Source organism: Eleutherodactylus coqui, chromosome 4 (genome assembly GCF_035609145.1).
Source record: "Eleutherodactylus coqui strain aEleCoq1 chromosome 4, aEleCoq1.hap1, whole genome shotgun sequence".
Classification (NCBI taxonomy): Eukaryota; Metazoa; Chordata; class Amphibia; order Anura; family Eleutherodactylidae; genus Eleutherodactylus; species Eleutherodactylus coqui.
This window is the reverse complement of record NC_089840.1, coordinates 62,062,592-62,086,339: the sequence shown is the minus strand read 5'-3', so window position 1 is coordinate 62,086,339 and position 23,748 is coordinate 62,062,592. Positions and strand designations below refer to the sequence as shown.

At 44.2% G+C, this 23,748-nt stretch overlaps 1 protein-coding gene across 8 annotated transcripts in view; it reads left to right on the top strand.

Moving 5' to 3' along the window:
• MYO18A (myosin XVIIIA) overlaps positions 1–23,748 on the top strand; it is a 328,523-nt gene that overhangs the window by 106,066 nt on the left and 198,709 nt on the right. For 6 of the 8 annotated variants that reach the window (XM_066599575.1, XM_066599574.1, XM_066599571.1 and 3 more), the window contains 3 exons: positions 4,807–4,894; positions 7,342–7,442; positions 16,761–16,937. In XM_066599575.1, coding sequence (XP_066455672.1) covers positions 4,807–4,894; positions 7,342–7,442; positions 16,761–16,937 — 366 coding nt within the window. Of the gene's footprint in view, positions 1–799; positions 839–2,916; positions 2,936–4,806; positions 4,895–7,341; positions 7,443–16,760; positions 16,938–23,748 lie in introns of those variants that run through there. The other 2 variants (XM_066599572.1, XM_066599576.1) reach the window with 2 other exon arrangements.

Sequence of the window (23,748 nt, the reverse complement as noted above, 5' to 3'; positions counted from 1 at the left end):
AAATGGTTATTATATCCCGCTTTGCCATTATTAAAACTGTCACAGTGTATTGTGATGTTTAAATATCTGAATCCTGGTTGTACATTCAGCTTCCTACTAACACTTTTGCTCCCCCGTGTTCATGCCTCCGTGCAGCATACGTTTTATCATGTGTTGAGCATTGAAGTGCTTGGTTTCATATGACAGGTTTATATTCTATTGCGGTTAGGTTGCTGTCATCTTCACTTTAGTATATGAAATGATGTATGTTAAAGGGTTTGTCCAGTTGTAAACTATTGGTGGTTTATCCTTCGAATAGACCTTCAGTAGTAGATTGGTGGGGGTCTGCTGCCAAGGATCCCCACCAATCGGCAGTTCACTTAGCCAGTGTGCTCATGCAGGGGCCCAGCTTGGTATTATATGTTAGGTTCCCATTAATGTGAGTGGAATCTTTGTGTGTAATACCAAGCTTGACCACTGTAATGCGAATGGAGCTGTCTGCTTCCTGTAGAAATCTGCTTGGTGCATGAGCATACCTGTCCAGTGAACAGCTGATCAGTGGGGGTTCTAGGTGGCAGATCAACTATTGCCAATCAACTATTGATGGCCTACCCAAAAGATAAATCTTCAGTAGTTTTTTTTAAGTGGACGACCCCTTTAATATAAACGCAGACAAGTGCCATATCCTTTCCGACTTCTGAATGAACTCTCCTTGCTGTCCAAGGCTGGTTTCTCTTCTTTGCCAGTGATATCTGATCCGTAGGTGTCTTCTACTTTATTTATTGATCATTTCTGCTCTTTCATTTTCTTGCTGCTTTAGCTGGAACCAGCAGCCTCTGCTTCCTCTCCACTGAGCCAGGTACTGTACCCCTGCACACAGGATCTCACTGCCAACCCAGCCTCGTCTTCTATCCACATCTGGGCTGGTGTCTGTGCGCGTGTGTCATGCTGGAGTGTAAGGCTCTATTCACATCTCCTTCCTGCATTACTAACCCCACATCTCCCTGTGCATGTGTGCAACCCGATGCTACATGGATATTCTGCATGTACTCCTGGTTTACCGTCTCTGGCATGTATTGCAATGAGGTCTTCTCCTAAGCATTAACTGGTGGTCATCACATGTCTGCTTTGTGCTTGAATTATTCCCTTTCCCCCCCCTTTCACAATTAAGTGTTAATGCATGCTCCCCTCATACTAACCCCTAATCTACTGCTGTTTTATAGATTATAACCTCGGGAAACCAGCAAAAAAAGACACAATACCTTACCTAAAAGGCGCTGTCCGCTTTGTCGCACTTCTCCTCCGAAGCTCCGGCACACTTGTTTGAAGTCTTCAACCAGCGCTTCCTGGTCAGGGGTTTCAAAACCCCACCTCCAGGAAGCGCTGGCTCTGATTGGCTAAGCCACGGCACTTGAGAACCAATCACAGCCATTCAATGTGATGCCTGTAACTGGTCCATTGAGTGCTGCAACAATTGGCTGAGCCTGCGATGCTTAAGAACCAGTCAGAGCCAGCGCTTACTGAAAGTGGGGTTTTTGAAACCTCTGACCAGGAAGTGCTGGCTGAGGACTGTGACCAGACAAGTGCGGGGACCTGTGGAGAAGAGGTGCGGCTGAGCGGACAACTGTAAAAGTTGCATCGCACTGTACAAAAAGTGTTTTAATGCAATGCAACACAAAGAAAGACTTCATAGCGAAACGTGGGCTACATAACATCACAAATCGTAGCTGTATAGAGCATGCCGCGATTTTTCTTTTTCCTGCAATGTAGCCGTGTACAAACCATCGCTAATGTGAAGGAACCCATTGGAAAGCATGGGCTTCACATACATGCGATTTGTAGCGCTGTCGCATCGCAAGCAAATCACGTGATTTTGTCGTCCGTGTGAAACCGACCATATGGTTTTAATGTAGCAATCCTTTTTTGTTCCATATGCCTTACTTTGGACCTTCTGTAGGAAAGAGATAGATTATCCCATGTACTGTAGCCGTTATCTCATAGAGCTGCTCTCTAGGTTCAAATTCCTACATGTAGAATGACTTCAATCAAAAACTAAAGATTCAACTTGAGTAGAGATTTATAGAGCTCTACAAGCCTCATAGCTTCACTACCCTGAACAGAAATGATCCGGGTTAGGATCTGCTCACATCTTCATCGGAAGCTCCTTTCGAAGCTTCCATTGGTGCAAAATCACAGACGGAATAGCGCAGCATGCATATAGCCAATAAGGTCCGTCGGGTATCGGTCATGCCAGTTAAGTGATGGCACTTCCATTATTTTGCTTGTTCGGCTCTTATGACTGACCCGAATAATGGAAAACCCTAGCACATGTGTAGAGCCCAACTATGCCTCAGCTTATTTCTCTACTAGCCATGACTTTCGATAGATACTCTTCTGACCCATTTGGAATTTGACATAGGAAATACTCCATCATTTCTCAGAGTTGCAGCTATATTGTAAATGTACTCAGCTGTAAGCATAGGGGTGAAACGCAAATATATTCAGATTTTGGAAGAGCTTACAGAATGCAATGGGATTTTGGTGAGAGCTATCTAAGAAATTAAGCAACATTTTGTATACTCTACCAATACTAGAGTTGGCGTTGATGAGTATTGGTTCATGGGGCATCGAATGAGATGTGTACTGAGCCTAATGGACTTAACTTTTTACATTTAATGACCACTTAGATAATATTATGGGTATCTGATCCATTATATTAATTTTGCATCACATTTCCGATTGAAGTATGTAGTTGGAGCACAACTTGTCCTCCACCTGTAAGGCGCTTATTTGCTAACTGTAAAGTGTAAAATATTATACACGCCTGATTCCATGACTCGCCATGCGCTAGCCATTAACTGGACCTTGCTTTCCTCCTTCCCGCCAGTCGGCCTCTCAGAGTGCCCATGAAGAAGCCTCCGCTTTGCATCTGAGCTTGCCCAATGCTCTGCCTCAGGTTGGCTGGTGATATGCTGTGAAGTTGCGTTTTTGTGTGTGGTTTGTCTCTTCCCTAATATATCTACAATCCATGATAGCAGGTCGCTTCCATATGGTCAGCCTCCATCCCTTGTGATATTCATATCTCATTCCAGTTGGAAATTGCCATGCGGAATCAAAGCACATTGCAAATGTGACTGTAATGTACCTGCAAGAAAGACAGGCACATGTTTATGTTTCATGTCAACTGTCAAAAAAAAAAACATTGTACAATTGTGGTTTCAAGTTTTTCAAAAATACTGTGTTGTGCATTAAATGATACCATTACAATTAAACTTGTCCCACACAAAACAAGCCCTCATGAGGCTTTGTCGTAGAAAAATGAAAAAAGTTACAGCCCTTGGAAGTCTGGAGTGAAAAAAAAAAAACACGTGAAAAAAACCTAAAAAGTAATGTGCCAGTAAGGTCCGCTACAGCTGCAGCCCTGCTGACTCCAACAAGGTCTCCCTTTTTCATTTACTTTCTCCCATTGCCCCTTAGTGGTGGTTCTTAGTTCACGTTCCCAGAGCGTTGAGTGTGGCGGACGAGCACTTCCCACTATCGATGGGTGATGTTGGTCTTGATTGACAGCAGTGAGGACCGCCCACTTGACACATTTACACTGAAACCAAGAAGAGTCTGCACAGGACAACAGGAAGAAATAGAGGGAAAAGAGGGACATTGTTGGAGTCCGCGGGGGCTGTGACTGCAAAGCTATGCAGCCATTCCCACTGACTGGACATGACAGGTCTCCTTTAAGCAAGTTGAAAAAAAATAGTGTGTGAAGGAGGCCCTAAGGTTTTATTTGCTCCATAAATGGCATTAAGACACTGATGACCATATAGAAGATGAGAATAAGCCTTGGCCTATTCAGCAAATTTTGTAGTCGCACAGAAATCCATCAAGTTTGGTATTCTGACAAATGCCGTGTTGCAAACTCGCGGGTCACAACGTAGTCCTGTTTACTTTTATTACTTGTGATGTAGCCCTGCGACACTGCAGTCCTTGACTGTGAGACCAAAGTCGTCATGTAGCCTTATGGGTATATAGACGATGCAACAATTGTGCTGACATTCCACATGACAAGAAGTCTTATCCTACTGTCAAAGTTTATATTCCAGTTCTCATCTGAGTGTAGGAAATCACATCTCCTTCTCCATTTCCAGACCACCTGCTATCATGCGAATTTTTTTTTTTTTTAAAAACCTCCTGTGATTTTTTTAATTTTTTTCCCACCTTTTTGTTTTATTAAAATGCTATCACTTGATGACCTCTCTGCTTCTGGTTGAGTTTCTTGTTTGTCATGCAGCTGTAACACTGGATAATTTTCATTATGATGATTTATTGGTTCTTGTAACTATAAAAGAACTCTTCTGTAACAGGTAAAGGTGAAGCTAAATGCGTTTTGTATTATCACAGAAACATTCTGTGGCTCCAAATTATTGTCCATGTCCTAACTGCAGTATTCAAGGAAGGTCAGTGTTTTGGAGCCTGTTATTTCCTACCGCCCGGCCTAAGAATCCTCCAATTTATTTTTCTACATCAGTAAATCAAAATGTAAAAACGTGTCCTATAGGGCTTATCGTCTCATGGAAGCTTTTATTTCTATTCGTTTTTTTTGTGTGTGCAGTGATGTTTGTCGTTTCATAGCTTGTGATGTGTTCTAAGTAATTTTTCTATGCAAGGTCTGTTGTCCTTTTGGTTTGTCTTTGCTCCCGTTTCCCCCCCCCCCCTACTTCTCCTCTCATGTTTTGACCTAGCGTTAAAGAATCACATGTGGAAAACCGGCCCACCTACCTAGTGGTGTTCTTCAATCTAAATGGCATGTTCTTCTTTTTGTTTTTGTTTTAGGCAAAGACGGAGGAGCAGATCTCTGCAGAGCAGAACTGGTATGAGACTGAGAAAGTGTGGCTGGTTCACAAGGATGGATTCTCTCTGGGTACGTTACCAACATTTATACACAAGTTGACAGTGCATTTGAATGCTTTCCACGAAAGATTTGTTCTTGCTCTTTTTGTTGAAGGGGTTAACATTTTTGAGAGTCCTCGTATGATATCCATAATTCTTGTAAGAAGGACTCATTACTTCTTACTACTTCTTCTTTTTGTTAATTTAAAGTGCATCTCTGGTTTTGGGTCAAAATTCTGTCCTGGAACTGGAAGGTGGAGGAGGTATAACTCCTGCACTTGATGATCTCCTCCTTCCTCCGTTGCTTCGGTTCAGATCCTGTTTTTGAGCTGCCAAAATGGCCTCCACCATGTTTAGACTACCTAAAAGCTCACAGTGCATTTGTAGTGTTAGACTTATCAGTACACTCTAACGTTACTCATGTGATCAGTCATAGAGCTGTGTATAGTCTAATTAGGAAATGGTGATGGCCATCAGAAAACAGACTCAGAACCAGCGTAACCGAGACGGAGGAGAACATAAACTCCAGGTAAGGTACCCCTTCTGGTCCCGGGGCAGAATCTTGACCCAAAACGATAGAGTTGCTTTATGTAATCTACTACCCAGCTGGATTTAATAATATGTAAGTGTCATGGCCTGGAGTCAAGGGTTGGAGTTCAGATGCTGGAACTGTTCCGGGTAGTATTAAGAAGAGGAAACCCAATGGGCCCCATTATGGTTAAAAGGGTCTGTCAGGCGCTAGTCGAGCCTTTCGTGTTCCGGATACAGCACTTCAGTTATATTTTGTCATAGGAGCAAAAAATAACATAGATTAAATTTGCTAATGTAAATCCGGCCTAAAATATTAGCAAATTTTCAATGTACCCTTCCATACCTCTTAGTATTGAGAAGGGAAGCTAAGACACTTCTTAGCTTCAGAGGTCCTATTATTTCGAACCCTTCCCAAGTGTATGCCTTGGACAGTATCTTGCAAATCTGGGATCATATGGGTAAAGTTACAGTTGTTGCTACGGATTATATTAGGATTGTCTTCTAGTCACTTTCCATAACTGTAAAGTAGGGCTAGTACTATGATTACCAAGTGTAGGCCGTTTATAATAACCACTCGAAATAAGCAATGGTGTCTTTATTGTCGGATATTCTGAGTCTTCTGTACTGATCCCTAATGAGTCTTGACAGAAATTTCATCAAGCTGTTGAAGGTTATTCCCTGGCTATTCATACGGATAAGATTTATGCCCCATCTCCATAACTGTAAACACTGCGAGCTACATTTAATGAATTGGGATGAATACAAAGCATTGGATTAAATATGGATTACCGAGTTTGGAAGGTTTATGCTTATCGGCTCGGTAATAGTGTTGGTATACATGATCTTTTTACAGAAGGAAAGCTTTAGCGCTCAAGGAATCGACGTGCTGATGTTAACAAGTCAGTTTGATGGGAAAGGAATATTCCCGGTGCTTGTTACACTTAGAGGGGCTGATCGAAATAACTTTTGATTTAGACGTAGGGGATATTAGAAAATAAAGAAGCTATACTTGGCTATTTGGTTCCCGGCTGCCAATCCTGTAATCTCCGCCTGCTTGAGTTGACATGCTGCAACAATATGAGTAAAAGAAATGAAAAAGGAGGGTGGAGCAAGACCCAGTGAGGGTTCATGTGAGTAAAAGAGATAAAAAAGGAGGGTGGAGCAAGACCTAGTGACAACAAGGACATGCCCATATAGCTATGTGATCGCTGTAGTCTATGGCGTGAGACATTGAGACCAATGATTGGCTGCGGCTGTTACATGATTGTATGAGCACACCACCGCCGAAGACATGTAAACAAAACCCAATGGGGTTTACAGGATCGGCAGCGGAGGATTAAGTAGAGTATAGCTTCTTTATTTTACAACATTGCCAACTTCTATGGTAAAAAAACTCAAGACAACCCGTTGTAACTCTATCGGTTGTAAAAGATGCTTGGCTCAGTCCAAAACTTCTTGACTAAAACGATCTGCAATCCCCTCCCCTAATAATCAGAACTTGGTGGGACAGAAGAACTCTTGGCCATTATTGTCTCCTGGTATAAATTTCGCCTTCTTCAGGCCTTTCCATCAATGGTTTTTAACCTTTTTTTAAAGTTTTTTTTTTTTGGTCTCTTGTCCATTTTGTAGGCATTATTGACTCTTTTAAAATCCTATTTATACTACAAATTCAGATTTAGAACCAAATAATCTCTCAATGGCAATACTTTGACAAAAGCCCCAACGCAATTATGACGGCTGGGCAATAATTTCTTAGTATGCAATATTCTCAGTATTCGTATCGGTTGCATATAGAAGGATTCACTCAATTGTAGAAATAAGTTGGATGCACTATGTTTTTTTCTTGTTTTTTTTTTTGGGGGGGGGGAGGTCAAATCTGCCAAATGTTTTTTCTCGTATCCTTTCTACTAATAGTAACACTAATAATTTTGCTTCTGTTTTGAACAGCGAATAAGTTGAAGGCAGAAAATCTACCTGAAGGAAAACTAAAAATTCGACTGGAGAATGATGGGACAATACTGGACGTGGATGAGGATGATGTGGAAAAAGTGAGCCGTGTTGTGTTTTTTTTTGTTTTTTTTAGCACAGTACACTTTTTCAGAAGGGAAAGGTCACTTTTAAGCCCCCATTAGAATGTTGGTTTTAACGGTAGTGTAAAATGATTGCAAAAATATGTAACTGTTTGGTATCTAGCAGGGGTTTTCCCTTCCTTTCACTATTAAGAAGCCTTGCCAACCTGAATGTGCCTGCTTATGGAGGAGTCAGGATTCATAGCGGAAAGCAAGAAGAGCATTTTTCGGCATTTTCATCTTTAGGCCTCTTTTACACGGGCGACTTGGCATCGCCGCGAGAAAATCACAGCGATATCTCATCGCTGCACCGTGCGATATTGCTGCGTCTTCTCGCGGCAATAACGCGATTTTTGTAGCATCACATGCGAGGATTTTTTTTGGGGGGGAGAGGGGGGCTTGAAGTAATATAAGCCCTTCCTAAAAAAATAAGCTGTAACTAAAAATAAGCATACATCGGGGGGCGTGGCCTGGCAGCTGAAGGAGAAAGTCGCATGGTGGATTGGCTCCAGAGGAAACCCACATAAATCCTCTACTCCTGCACCCCAAAAGGCTCCCTGTCTGCCACTAGCGACTGCTCAACACACCTAAAGGGGAGAGGTACGTGCAGGGTGTCTGCCAGCTCCCTGGGGCAGCTTTAGAACATCGTGGCCTACTCACCACAGGGGGCTGCAGGCTCCCCTGGAGAGGGCTTCACTTCCGGTCGGCAGGCACCTTGTCAGAGGAGCTAGTGAGGCTTCCGTCTGCCATTGGGGAGGGAGAGAGCTCCTGCCAGAGACTCAGACGCCTGCTGTGCATATACCTGGGCTTCCTTATCTCTGCCAGCGACACCTTCCTTATCTCTGCCTGCTGGAGGGTCCCACAGCCGAAAGCCTTATAAATTAACCCCTGCTGGTCCAGGTCTGCAGAGGCTCAGCTGGATCCTGGCAGCAATCATCAGCCTGCACAGTTAGTATCCTCACAGACTGCAGCCCAAAGCTCCCTTCACTGTGGTCACACACTTAAAACTTTGCAGCAGCACAGGACCAGGAAGCCAACAGATAAAACAACTTGTCATAAAGTAAATAAGCCACCAAGGGTTGTGCCATCTCAAACTGCCCTAAAATCTCTGCAGGAGCAGCAGCAACCTTCCCAGCTCTGCTACATTCTAGATCACTCCTGATACTGTGCCTCCACAGCTGTGGGGGGCTGGGGAGGAGAGGAGAAACTAAAAGGTGGTGCAGGGAACAATAAACTCACACATGCAGCCTTTTCTTCTATAATCCACAAAGTCTGCTTCATTTGCACCTATTCATTGACTTTTGACCTGCTCTCTACCGACACCTACTGGTGGTGTAGTGTCAGTCCACTGGCATCACTTCACTATGACTATTCCTCAACAGTTATGCACTAACCACTAAACTACATGTGAACTCCCCCTGCGATACGTTACAAGCTCGGGCCAATGGATATCTCTGACTGTACCCCTCCGGCAAGATGGCTCCCATTAAACAAAATAAAATAGCCAACAAGCTGCAACAGTATGCTCGACCCAGCGGCTTAGCGGACACCCGATCTAACGAGCCCTGCAGCCCACAAGGCACATCCCCTGCGGGGGCTGCCCCAGCTTCACCTCCTGTGTCCGGCCCGACTATTGCTGATGTGTTGAAAGCAATTACGGAGTCCCGCTCTGCCCTCACCGAGAAAATCGATGCCTTGCAATCAGACTTTAGTCTGCTGAGAGCGGATGTTCAAACGCTGCGGGAACGCACGACCGAGATTGAGACCCGAGTCTCTGACCTGGAGGACACCACTACACCGCTCTCGGACCGAGTGCAGACCCTTAGTATCAGCTTTACAGCACAGCAGAAGAAAATCGATGACATGGAGAACCGTCTGCGTCGGTGCAATCTCAGGTTCGTGGGACTGCCGGAGGGAGCAGAGGGCAAAAACCCCTGCGATTTCTTGGAGTCGCTCCTCAAGCAGGCATATGGCCCAGACTCCCTTTCGCCTCTGTTTTGTGTGGAAAGAGCCCACCGTATTCCATCTAAAGCCCCGCCACCTGGAGGACCCCCTCGTACCTTCATAGCTAAATTACTCAACTATAGGGACAGGGACAAAGTCTTGGCGCTTAATCGCATGAAAGATCCGCTGAAGGTCGGAGGGCAAACAGTCCGTATCTTCCCAGACTTTTCCCTGGAGGTGCAGCAGAGGCGACAAAAGTTCACAGAGGCAAAGAAAGCTCTGCGCGCTAAACAGCTTATCTACGCCATGTTGTACCCTGCTAGGCTAAAAGTGATTAAGAACAATCGCTCCCATTTCTTCGAGAGTCCTGGAGATGTCCTAAATTGGCTCGAGCAAAATTGAATCCTGTTTGTGAGACATTACAAAATTGTTGCCGTGGCTGGCCTACTATCTCTTCTGTATAGCAACAACTGAATAAGACTCCTACCCCTTTTCTTACCGCTTCCCATCCTTTCTTGCTTCCTTTCCCCTTTCTCACTTCTTCCCCCCTACCCACCTCCTTAGGCTCTTGGGCCAGCCACTTATGATACAACCGTTTTTGATATGTGATGTGGGTTGTTGTCAACTATGCTATTCCTCTCCTCTGATTTTCCCGGTGATTTGGCGATATTACTCTCTGTGGCCCTTCCCTGGTGGACCCCTCTTCGTGGCCAATGGCCTGAGGGAGCTCCCCTCCTAGGGCAATCAGCCTACATATCAGTAGCCTGTATTATAGCCGGGTATATGCGAGCTGTGATACAGCCCACACCTACACAATTGTGTCTCATGCTCTTTCGCAGGGGGACCATATGACTATATTTGCTCTCTTTGTCTTAAGTTTCTCTGTTGGTTTTCTGGGGCAGGCCTAACGCCCCTCACAAAGTTTTGTATTATGGGATCCAAACCTGTCCTAGGTTCGGGGGGATGGGTAGGGTGGGAAGGGGTTTTTGTTATGGTTCACACATCTAAGATAATTATTCTGCTTTATTGTCCTTTTCTTTGGCGCGGCTCTTCTTTCAGTGTTATGCGGGTGTTCTGCACAAGCAATGTCCAACTCTATGACAATGGCTAGTACACATCTCAAGTTGATCTCCTGGAATGTTAGGGGCTTGAATTCCAAATTTAAAAGAGCCTTGGCTTTCAACTTTCTGAAAGTTCATTCTCCCCACATCATACTATTCCAGGAGACGCATTTGCAGGGCTCAAAGATACTGGCTCTTAAGAGGGCCAATATAGGCTCTGCGTATCACGCTACTTATTCCAACTATGCCAGAGGAGTCAGCGTGCTGGTAGCTAAATCAGCCCAATTTGTATTCCGACAAATCCACATTGATTCTGGGGGTCGGTTTCTGATCCTTCAGGGCACCTTTTATGGCCGGCTCCTCACGATAATCAATATTTATCTGCCGCCCCCCGCTGATGTTAAAATCCTTACTGACATAATGACCCAGGTGGTCTTGCTCGAACCCGCCCCAATAATATTTATGGGGGATTTCAATCTTATTTTAGATCCGGTGCGGGACCGTTTCACTCCAGCTGCTTCTATATCAACCAGATTGCTTATGTGGGCTGACTCCTACTTGCTGCAGGAAATATGGCGCCTGCGACACCCGCATGACACTGCTTATTCATGTCACTCCCTAACATATAATTCCTTTTCCCGTATCGACCTGTGTTTTGGCTCCCTGGACAGTCTCCCTATGGTGCGGGATGTGTCCTACCTGCCCAGAGGTGTATCAGACCATTCCCCACTCCAGCTGGTCCTCGACCTTGGTGTGGAGGGCTCTCGCCCTTTGTGGAGACTAAGCCCCTTGTGGCTGGCACAGGGAGAGATACATGAGTATGTTGAGCAGGAGGCAGGGATGTACTGGGAGGTCAATGAGGGGACTGCCTCAGAACTGACTGTGTGGGATGCCTTTAAGGCCTTTACCAGGGGGTCTTTTACATCCGCCATTGCTGAATATAGAAGATCTCTGCAAGCTGCCCGATTGGACCTGGAATGCCGCCTTGTTGCAGCGGAAGCCAGGCACATAGCAGATCCTTCCCCAGAAGCCTATCTGGACTTAAATAACCTACGGCGTGAATACAAATTACTACTCGCTGAGTATACCAAAAAGAAGCTTCTTTACTCCCGTCACCAGGTCTTTGACCAGGGAGATAAGAACGGTCATTTGTTGGCCTATTTAACAAAGGAGGATCAGACATTGCCGCCAATCACGGTGGTGCGCGATGCTTCGGGGACTCTGGTGGATAATCCCAAACTGATCAATCTAACGTTTGCCCACTTCTATAGTAATCTTTATACTTCCAAACTTAGCTGCTCGGATGAACAGCTAATAGCTTACCTTGGTAATATCCCCTTCCCAGTGCTGAGCCAAAGTAGTGCCACTTATTTGGATGGGGACTTGAGTATAGAGGAGGTAATGGATGCTATCAAGTCACTCCCCAATAGGAAATCGCCAGGGTTGGATGGACTTCCTGGGGAATGGTATAAAAAGAATGCGGATTTCCTAGCTCCCCGACTTCTAACGCTATATATTTCTATTCTGCGTGATGGTGTCCTGCCAGACACCATGCGCAAGGCCATAATTGTCATGATTCCTAAAGCTGGAAAAGATCCTGCAGATTGTGGTTCCTATAGGCCCATCTCGCTTCTTAACAACGACGTTAAAATTTTGGCAAAAATACTAGCGATGCGCATAAACTCCATTCTTAAAGAGATTATACACCCTGACCAATCTGGCTTCATGCCTGGCAAAAGTACAGACATGAATCTAAGGCGGCTTTTTGACCATCTGACATATGAACACTCTAACTGTGGGAAACGCACCCTGGTATTTATAGACCAGGCAAAGGCCTTCGACTCAGTAGAGTGGAGGTACTTGTGGGCAGTGATGCAACGGTTTGGATTTGGGCCAGCATTTATTAGGTGGGTAAAGATCCTATATGACTCCCCAGTAGCCAGTATCAAAACCAATGTCCATGTTTCTGCCCAGTTCCCCCTCGGTAGAGGCACACGACAGGGTTGCCCCCTGTCCCCTGCCCTGTTTGCCCTTGCTATAGAGCCCCTTGCAATTTGGGTCCGGACCTCGCCGGTAATAAAGGGATTTAAGCTTCACAATTATGAAGAGCGCATAGCACTATATGCTGATGACACCCTCCTCTTCCTCCAGGATCCAGAGTCCTCTCTTGATTCTGCACTCGCCATTTTTGACACATTTGGCCTACATTCTGGTATTCGGGTCAATTGGGACAAAACCCATTTAATTGCAATAGACCCTGCGGCAGCTGAGCTCCCTTTGCCCGCTCCACTAAGCTGGACAGCTCAGACAAACTATTTGGGTATAAGAGTGTCGGTGGGGGTTTCTACCTTCTTTGACCTTAATTTAGCTCCCCTTCTTAAATGGGCTGAGGGAATGGCGATGCGTTGGGCCTCTCTCCCGCTCACTCTAGTGGGCAGAGTCAATTTGTTAAAGATGAAGCTACTACCAAAATTTTTGTACGTCCTGCATAATTCCCCTGTCCTGGTCCCAACCAGATTCTTTGCCACGCTTCGTGGGATTGTACTGCGTATCCTGTGGAGAGGCTCCACCCCCAGGATTAAATTGGAGACCTTGTGCCTCCCAGTGAGCTGGGGAGGATTAGCCTTACCCCACTTCTACTACTACTATCTGGCCAGCCAGCTGGTGTATGCTGGGTGGTGGCTGACTTCATCGGATTACAATCCGGCGGTGGGACTGGAGCGCAGGGTGGTGGGCTCCACCCTAGGATTGAGGGGTCTGCTGATGCGTGGCCCCTCCTCTCCTATTGCCCCCTTACCTGACCCCATGCTGGTAACACTTAAAATATGGCACAAGGCCTTGCAGCTGACCCCTGTAGTGGAAGTCACATGGTCCCCACATACTCCTTTATGGGATAATCCACACTTGCCGCACCTGCAGCGCTTTACAGAGTCTGCATTCTGGAGAGCTCATGGTATTAATGTACTATCGGACATAGTCAGTGAGGGCATCTTCTGCACTTTCCTCCAGCTTCAGATAATCTACAACCTGCCTGAGCACTCCTATTTCAGGTACTACCAGCTACGACATGTGATCAGGGCTCAGTTTCAGGGCCTGTCCATACCGATGTCCCTGACTCGGTTGGAAGGCTTGGCACAGATGTGCAACCTAGTAAGACCACTGTCCAGTTTCTATGCCCACCTGATGCAGTGTCTTGCCCCGTTGAGGGAGAGGGCGACCCAGAATTGGGTCATTGACATTCCTGATCTGTTAGCGGAGGAGAGTGAAGACATATTGGTGAGCTCTGGTCCTCCTTTGATTAGTGCTAGAGATAGGCTTATCCAGGTAAAGTTCATACACCGTATATACTACACCCCATCCAGGCTACATGTAATGGGTCTGCTCCCCTCAGCGACCTGTCCCCGATGCTTAATTGCTGATGGGACCATCATGCACATGTTCTGGGACTGTGGTGTCATGCGAGACTACTGGGGGGACATTCTTGTATTTATGGAGTCTCACCTGGGGGCCCCGAGGATCATGCACCCTGGGGTTTGCCTCTTTGGGCTTGTTGGAGACCTACCAGTGGCAGCCGCAACCCGCACCTTATATAAGCTACTGTTTTTCTATGCTAAGAAGGTGATTTTGTTAAATTGGAAGCACCCTGGTAGGCCGACCAGAAACGCATGGATCCAGGTGGTGAACTCTGTGCTTCCAATGTATAAACTGACTTATATGGCGAGGGGATGTCCTGAGAAGTTTGACAAGGTTTGGGGGCACTGGATGAACTGTCCGGCAACAGCAGCAGAGATGCCTGTCTAGATACTGGGAATGGATATGGTGAGGGATACTCGCTTGAACCAATCTACTGTTTAGGCTAATTCTTTTTTTTTTTTTTCTTTAAGAGTCACGCAGGGTTGTTGTTTAAGGTGGGAGGGGAGGGGGGGGGTTGTTCTATCTATTTGTTTGTCCCTTTTTTGGTTGTTTTGTCTTGTTTTTTCCTTCTTTTTTCTCCTGGTGTCTTGGGGCTCCAGACTAGGAGCCCTCCCTGGTTGGGTTTGTTCCATTATGAGTAGTTGATAAATGTGAAAATGAACAGCCAAGTATTATGTTTTACGAGAAATGCACACGAATATGCGAGACACTCAGTGTTTTCACTTTTGTCTTTTTTTTTTTTCAGTTCTCATGTACTGTAATGTATCAGCAAGGTGTGCATTCTTTATGATGTCTGCTGTTACTGTATATTTGTCTTTTGGCTAAATAAACGTTCCTTTAAAAAAAAAAAAAAAAGCATACATCACCTCTCCCGCAGTGTCCGGGGCGCCGCTGCAGCTTCTCCCCAGGTCCCGGCACTGATCATCTTAATCTTCTGGCCGGGGATTGAAAAATCCCCGGCTGCTGAAAGCGCTGGATGTGATTGGCTGCCGTTTAGCCAATCACAGCCAGTGCTCAAAGAATGGCTGTGATTGGTTCAATCACAGCAAGTGCTCGATGAATGGCAGTGTGAGCCAATCACAGCCAGCGCTTCCAGGAGGCAGGGATTTTTGAATCCCCAGCCAGAAGAGAAGATCAGTGCCGGGACCTAGGGGAGAAGCTGCGGCCGGTCTGACAGCTCGTCTAAGCTGATGTATGTATTTTTTTTCCTGCAGTTAGGGCTTAGATTATAGCTTTGACAATAGCATTTGCTACTGTTCAAGTTGCATCACATCGCACGAAAACCGCGTTTTCATGCGATGCAATAGAAAGGAAGGCTCTATAGGGAAACATGGGCTACAAAACCTCACGAGTCGCGGGCATATGGCTGGACCCGAAAATGGATTTCCTGAGACTGATATTGTGTCTACCTTAGACCTGTTTCTTTTAGTAACACAAGGCACTTTTGTACCCAACCATCATTCCATAAACTGCGCTGTATGTTAAAGGTAGGGCTGGGCAGTTTGGCCAAAAACTTTAATCTTAATTCCCCCCCCCCAACTTCTTCTTGATTTAAGAGTACCAAGACACCTTTTTTACATAACGGAATCGCATACACCGCAATTCCTTAATATATATCCCTATTATCAGAATCGAATGGCACAACTCTGATCATTGGTACTTATCATGCAATTCCCTTATATAAAAGAATTGGGGTATGAACTATAGATATGTACATATAAAGGATGGTGTTCCACAGCCATCCCAGCCCCCATGTGCTGTACACTCACTACCAGTCATCCCAGCCCCCATGTACTATGCACACACCTTGTCACCAACCTCCATATACTGCACTCTCCCTCCTCATCATAGTCTCCATATACTGTTCTCCTTCCCAGTCATCACACCCTCACACCCAACTTCCCCTCCCCCAAAGTCTGAAAATAGACGCCCACCCACATGGGGCAGGGCTATTCTCGATTTCATAATTCTGATAAAAGTTAGAATCGTTCCTCAGCAAAATGATGATTATTCAAATTAATATAATTAATTGCCCAGCCCTTGTTAGAGGGGTTTTCTAAGACTTGACTATTGACCTATTTTCAGGATGGATCATCAATAGTTGATCAGCCAATCTGGATTTCCCACCGATCAGTTGTTGGCTTGGCCCGCTTTCATTGCGGAGAGAGTCGGAAGCAGACAGCTTTGTCTGTAGTGCACTGGTCCAGATTTCTATTACAAGCACCTGCAATACCAGTCCGGGCCACTATACTACAGATGGAGCTGTCTGCTTCCGGCCCTATTAGCAGTGATTGCTGCCTCAATATCATCCCGAGCGGTGGACCGCTGCCTATTAACTGAGGATAGATCATTCGTAGTGTTGCACGCCGTGAAACAGATTTTTGTTAAATTAGATTAGATCAGATCATCTGATTTTTTTTTTTTTTTTGGTGGAAATCACCAAAATATTGCTTTGAGCAGAAAGGATAGTTGTGGCTTAGCACTACTTCTTTGCAGTACTAGATTTCTAGGTTTGAATCTGATCTTGATTTTGGGTTGTAACCTGCGACCCCAACACTGCAGGGCAGCAGTGCTAACCACTGGGCCACCGCCACTATCTGCACCGTAATGTAGAGCAAACTTATATGTATAGTTTAGTAGAGAGTATTATTAGAAGTATCCAAGTGAGTGATACGGCCCAGGAATATGAAAGTAATCACCTCTGCCTGGAGATGAAATGGAATTAGCACGAACAATGGAGTATGTATATAAAGATGATCAACTACTTGTGGTGAAGAATGTAGTCACTTGGAGTTGAACCCTACTGATTCTAATATACTTGTGTGAAGTGGAGTCAATATCATTTACTGAATCTAATTCTGCATGTCCTTTTACGTAGGCGAACCCGCCGTCTCATGATCGGGTGGAAGACTTGGCTTCACTAGTCTATCTGAATGAGTCCAGCGTACTACACACCCTACGGCAGCGATATGGAGGGAACTTGCTTCACACCTTCGCTGGACCTGCTATGGTCATCATGAATCCCATGAGTTCTCCTTCTATATATTCTGAAAAGGTACGACCGTTTTGGGATTTCTAGGCACAATGTTTTTTGGTTTTTTTTGTTACATTATTTATTTTGGACGTGCTTTTAACCCTTTGCAATCCAATTTTGGATTCTGGGTTTCCTAGGGGGGCTTTCTCTTTCTGCCATTATACAATAGCGCCATCTGCTGGCTAGAGCCAGTTCTGTGGATGTGACATGCTGGAGAGACCTCCGACAACAGAGCGGCCAGTAATATACAGTAATAATACCCTGCCGGACGTCTTCTGACATCAGAGCTGTACAGCCTTCAATCAGAATGTCTTTAGACATCAGACAGTGGATTGGAAAGGGTTAACAAGCAGAAAAGAGCCAATGTCCTATACATTGTTTGCTGGATTTCCCATAACTGTGGCTGTAGCATACCGCTTCCTAGGAAGTTGTCGACATTAAAGTATAAAATTGCTTATTTTGATAGAATATCTCCACCTAGTGGATATCTTTTGAAATGCAGTCTTTGATGGGTTTGGGAAAATGAATGGCCGTACTTCAACATAAGAGAACTCATTATAAGCGTTTTTCTTTTGAGCAAACATCAATGTCCTTACGGAATAACTGAAGACGCGTTTCACTTGCATGCATAAAGTGGAAATCCTTTCTTGTAGTTCTGGATAATGGACTTTTTTTCACCACCCGCATATGCACCACATTCCAGCAGTCTGCCCATGTTGAATACTGGGATGTAGACTTAGAAGCTGAACTATTTTAAATACGGAATGCAGCACTTGTATATGGAACTTATATATATAACTTATTAAATGTACATGGTGATTCAAAAGTCAGGGCCACCCGGAATATCTTTTGAAGGAAAATACACATGTAGGAAACTTTTGTAGAACACTTGGATGGGTGGAAGAATAACTTTTTGGCACAATGAGGGTGCTTGTCAGCCATCTTGAATTCCCAAGGTGTCCATAGCTGTGCTTTTATGTGGACTCTTCATGAAAACAGCTAGCAGAGCTGTCAACACCGGGGGGCTGGGAAACACTGCTCAGACTGTCTGTTCTCACACTACCCTGAACTTCTGAATCGGTTTCCTGACAGTTTGTGCACTCACTAGCTGCCTTCCTGGGTGTTCCTGATTAACCCCTTAATGACACAGGCCATATAGTTTAACCCCTTAATGACACAGGCCATATAGTTAAGGCTTGTGTATTTTGGAGTTTTTACGAAGGAGGATCAGGATGCGATCCTACTGCATACAACGCTGGGGCTTCTCACAGTTGACACCTGTTGCAACAGCCGCAATCATCATTAATTCTGATCACTGCTGTTAACCCTGTAAATGCTGCTGCCAGTTCTGACAGCAGCATTTAAATCCCCAATTGGCAATGAGATTGCGAGGTGCCGTTTGATTGCCATAGCAGTCTGTGGCCTTCTGAAGGCCCTCAGCACTGCAGTGGCTTGGCTTGATAAAATTACCTGTCAGAATGCAGTATGTCATACTATGGTATTACATTATACTTTAGGAGCAATCAAACAATTGCAAGTTCAAGTCCCTTGTGTGGCGTTGAGAAAATGTAGAAATGATTTTTTTTTTTTAAGTATTTAATAATTAGAAAAAAATTAAAGGTATTAAGGTTACAAAAAAAACCCTTTTCCCATATTCATAATTAAAAAAGCCAAAAAAATGATTGGTATTGCTGCATCCAGAAAAGTGCATTATTTATTCTGCATGGTGAATATTGTCCAGAGAAAAAATTTCACAACGCCGGAGTTCCCTTTTTTTTTTTTTTTTTTTCCTTTTGGGTCGCCTGTTTTCCAAGAAAAAATGTAATAAAAAGCGATCAAAAAATTCATGTGTACTCCAAAATGGTTCCAATAGAAACTACAGGATGTCCTGCAAAAACAAACCCCCGCACAACTATGTCGACCGAAAATATAAAAAAGTTGCTTGTCAGAAGATGGCAGCAGAAAATATAATTTGTTTTTCAAAAAATATTATTATTTATTTATTTTTTTTAAGGAGTACAGCAGAAAAAAATAAACTACCATATATACTCGAGTATAAGCCTAGTTTTTCAGCACAATTTTTTTTTTTCTATGCTGAAAAAGCCCCCCTCGGCTTATACTCGAGTGAGGTTAAAGAAAAATAAATAAATAAAAAAATTTAACAAAATCCCACAATACTCGCCTCCCAGCCTGCGTCTGTGTCCCCGGCGCGATGGTCTCCCCGGCGATTCAGCAAGCTGCTTGAGAATTCTCCCTGCTATCATCTCCCTGCTCGGCTTTCAATTCGCCCCACCGTCAGCGCTGTGTAAGTAAGCGCTGTGATTGGATCAAGCGCCAGCCAATCACAGCTGGCGCTTGATCATTCACAGCCATTCAGTGGATGACATCACTGAATGGCTGTGATGTGGTTTATCGAGCGCTGGGTGTGATTAGCTGGCGCTTGAGCCAATCACAGTGCTTACTTACACAGTGCTGACGGAGGGGGAATTCCAAGCCGAGCAGGGAGATGATAGCGGGGAGAATTCTCAAGCAGCTTGTCACACCGCCGGGGAGACCATCGCGCCGGGGACACAGACATCACCTGGGAGGTAAGTATTGCATTTTTTCTTTACCTAGTATCTAGTATATACTCGAGCATGGCTCGGCTTGTACTCGAGTCAATAGGTTTTACCAGTTATTTGTGGTAAAACTTACTGACTCGGCTTACACTCGGGTCGGCTAATACTCTGTTATATACGATATTTAAATGTTGATATTACTGTAACTTTACTGACCCATAGAATAAAGTCATCTTTTCCACACTATGTATGCTGTGAAAACAAAATTGGTGGATTTTTTTTTCAACTTGGCTGTGCATGGAGATTTTAAAAAGTTTCAGTACATTATATGGCATATTTAAATGGGAGCATTGAAGATCTGATGCCACAGAACAAAAGCCTTTTAGACAGCTAGGTCAATGGATAAATAGAAGCATTAAATAAAACAGAAAATAGAAAAAAGGACTACATTATTAGGGAATTAAAGGCCTCTGCCACCGAGTGTGACGTTCTGTTACTGACCATCCGGATGATCTCCGTTCTGGACTGGATTGCTAACGGAATCTTCTGAAAAACATGTGATTTTTAGTCTTTACCATCCATACCACATAATTTAAGATAACTTCATTAATACTCAAGATGACCTCATCCATAGTGTTCAAAAAAAAAATGACTGCACCAATCAATTTATGATGAAATTGTGCCCTTAAAGGGGTTGTCTCGCGAAAGCAAGTGGGGTTAAGCACTTCTGTATGGCCATATAAATGCACTTTGTAATATACATCGTGCATTAAAAATTGGCCATACAGAAGTTATACAGTTACCCCCTCCGGTGTTGGCGTCCCCGTCTCCATGGCGCCGACAGAAGCCTTTTTCTGCCTGGATTAGACGCGCTTGCGCTGTCTGCCCTCTTCTATCCCGCTCCGGCGTGCTCGCAGACAGAGGGCAGACAGCGCAAGCGCGTCTAATCCAGGCAGAAGAAGGCTTCAGTCGGCGCCATGGAGACGGGGACGCCAACACCGGAGGGGGTAAGTGTATAACTTCTGTATGGCCAATATTTAATGCACGAAGTATATTACAAAGTGCATTAATATGGCCATACAGAAGTGCTTACCCCCACTTGCTTTCGCGGGACAACCCCTTTAAATTCTGTATCCCATGATCCCCACATTGAAGTTTCTTAACCTGAATACATGATGACTGCCAGCGGGATGGTGAACATCCATCGCTAAGTACCAAAATGTTTTCCCCTCGCCCATCTAAGTGTTCTATAACGTTTTTCCTGTTTATCTTATTTTGTTTAGAAGATATTCTGGGCGGCCCTGACTTTTGAATCACTTTTTATTTATTTATTTTTACTAATACTTTCTTTATTAAGCAAATTACAAAAAAGCCATACAATAATATACCAAAATCATTGTAGAACATTACAAAGGATCAAATTGTATGTACAATTCCAAAACCGGTTTTGATTTTTAATGTGTTTTTTTTTTTTTAACCACGAAGAAGTATAAATTAAGCCGGGCCATATGCGTCGCACAGCAGACCACAGCAGCATGTGACGGGATCCAGCAGCGTCTGCTGAGGTGTCCAATATTTTGACAGGATGAACAGCGCTGCCTGCATGTGACCAGAGACTCAACTTAACATCCGAGTCATGTCTGAGCCTGGTTGCTAAAAATACGCTGCTTATCTGACGGCACGTTCCTAACTACCAGTCATTCTCAGATACTCTGGACAACCGTTTAAAGCCACTTTAGCGTTGAGGCGGCATGACCGCTCTCACAAATTTAGGTTTTATCCATTCGGCCAAACGCATTACATTTGTCAGAATCAGCAGGATTTACATCACTACCGAGGGTTCACAACATTTTAACCTGTTGGATCCCCTGTTTATTTCTGTGATAAGCGGTGCCTGAGTTGTCTGGTACTATTTATCACTTTTACATGCTTCTAGAGGGGCTTTGGAACAAATGTTTGTTCGAGAGCACTCACATCTGCAGGATGACCTGAAGTTTCCCATATACATTAGAACTAAAGTTGAGGAAAATCACATCAACCAAAACAGTCATTGGCTGGGTGGAATTGAACATGTATGCACAGTTTGTATGACATGTGATGACCAATATAGGCCAAAATGTGTATGGCTGCATTGGTTCACCTGCCAACAGTTAGTTTGCCAGTTCTGTAAGCATCAACCTATTTCTATTTAATGTGCATGGGCACCTTAAGGCCATGATCACACATGGTGGATTTCACCTTTGGTCCACTGTCATCGATTTGCACCACTACCTATCCTTAATTGTAAATAATACATTTCAATGGAAAACTGATTGAGAAAAGATTTAGGACCAGTTATGGCCTACCCAATCTTAAACCTCGAACACCACCCTCAAAAAAGTGAAATGTGGAGCCCCCCGTGCAAGTTTCTCAGTGTAACTTCTATCCGAAGATGACCTTTGGGCCCAAAAAACAAAGTGACCGATTTATCTAAATAGATCGCTCTGCAATATCCAAGAAAGGAGAAACAATTCAGCAATTTTCATGTTCGGACACCTAGAATCCCATCGCCCAAATTTTCGTATTGCTTCTTCATTAAAGCCCAAGGTGGAAGATTCCATAGCAGCCCCAATTCTGATTGAATGCAAAGTAATCTGCGCATTACGTGATACCAATAAAACTAAACATTTCCTTAAAACGAGAACCACTACATAAGAGCAAAGATTCAACAAAAAACAATAAATTATGAACCAGACATGGATCTGAATTGACTGAACTTTTCACCCGCACCTAAACCCCTCGACCCGACCTATCCGCTTTAGATCGACGCAATTTTAACGAAACCTTCACCAAAACACACATGTGACAGTAACAGAGGGTACAAAGAAAGCTTAGACCTAGACTCGCTAATGCAAAAACAATAAAAAGGGCACGACAAAACAATAATGTTTTGTACTCTGAAACGCAAACCTGAGGCAAGACAGATCCTAATTATCCTAATAACATAAATGAAACCGGTTACTGATCAGGCCCAGACGCCTTAAATTTACAGCCTCTAATAAAGTTTTTTTTACATGAAAATAAGCATTAATTTGACGACCTATATGCAATTGCTGAAAAGATGAAATTCCAGCAAAAAGTTTGATAACATAGCTGTACAGCCGACCCCGGACGAAAAAGAGAACATGAAAAAAGATGGAGATTCATTCATATCATGAGATACAATACCAATACACTTCTCAGAACAAAATTTTGACCACAATTCCCAGGCTGACTGATATGGTTGCCATGTTTTGGGTGTGGCTGAACGAGCCAGTGGTTGATACATTGATCATAACAGACTCCATAGATGTCTTGTACACTCCAAGCCCACCATGTCTGCATCCGGTGCTGCTTCCCTAAAACATTTGCATCTGAAAACAAGACGGGCATCCACAATTGCATTGCTGTGTCCATACATATGCCTCGCTCTCAACAAAATATTCACACGTAAAACGCAACCTCACAAGATGATGATAATTTTACAACCGGATAAGATTTTGATGACCATTAATGGCAGAAACAACAGTTTTGTTGTCACAATTTAACAGAATGCCCTTACTGGAAAAATACTGAACCCAAAGGACCCCGCCACTACCAGAGGAGTAAGGACTCTAGTAACACTAAACTCTTAGTCACGCTGTTTTTGACCCAGGAAACATGCCATGGCTCAGCCGGCCAATGCCCATCCTAGAAGACTCCATATCCATGAGTACCCGATGCATCAGCAAATAAACCCAATTCTGAGGCTTTAACAAAATCAGCTTGCCAAACTCAATGACCGTTAAAGTCGGACAAAGTCTAACCAAATTGCTAAATCCTCCTACAAGGTACGAGACGAACACACATGTGAAGGAGGGGATTTAAGGCCCTTCGTGGCACTAAACAATCTTCGAAAAAAAATGCGACCAATCTGAATCACCCTTGTGGTTAAAAAAAAACAAAAAAAAAAACGTTGACCTAAGAGCGATTGTAGTTCCTTTAACATAATCTTTTTTACAACATGGTGCCAAAATCAACTGAGCCTGGAACGTTCTCTCAGCATAGGAGAGTTACACAAGCAGCCTCTTACGAGCGGGAAAAACCAACCATATTAACCATTTAACACCTGGATCCAGGGGCATAACTATAGAGGATGCAGGGGAATGTGGTTGCACCTGGGCCCAGGAGCCGGGGGCCCATAAGGCCTCTCTTCTCCCTATAGGTAACCCAGTACTATGAGTTAAACATTATTGTTGGGGGCCCTGTTACAGGTT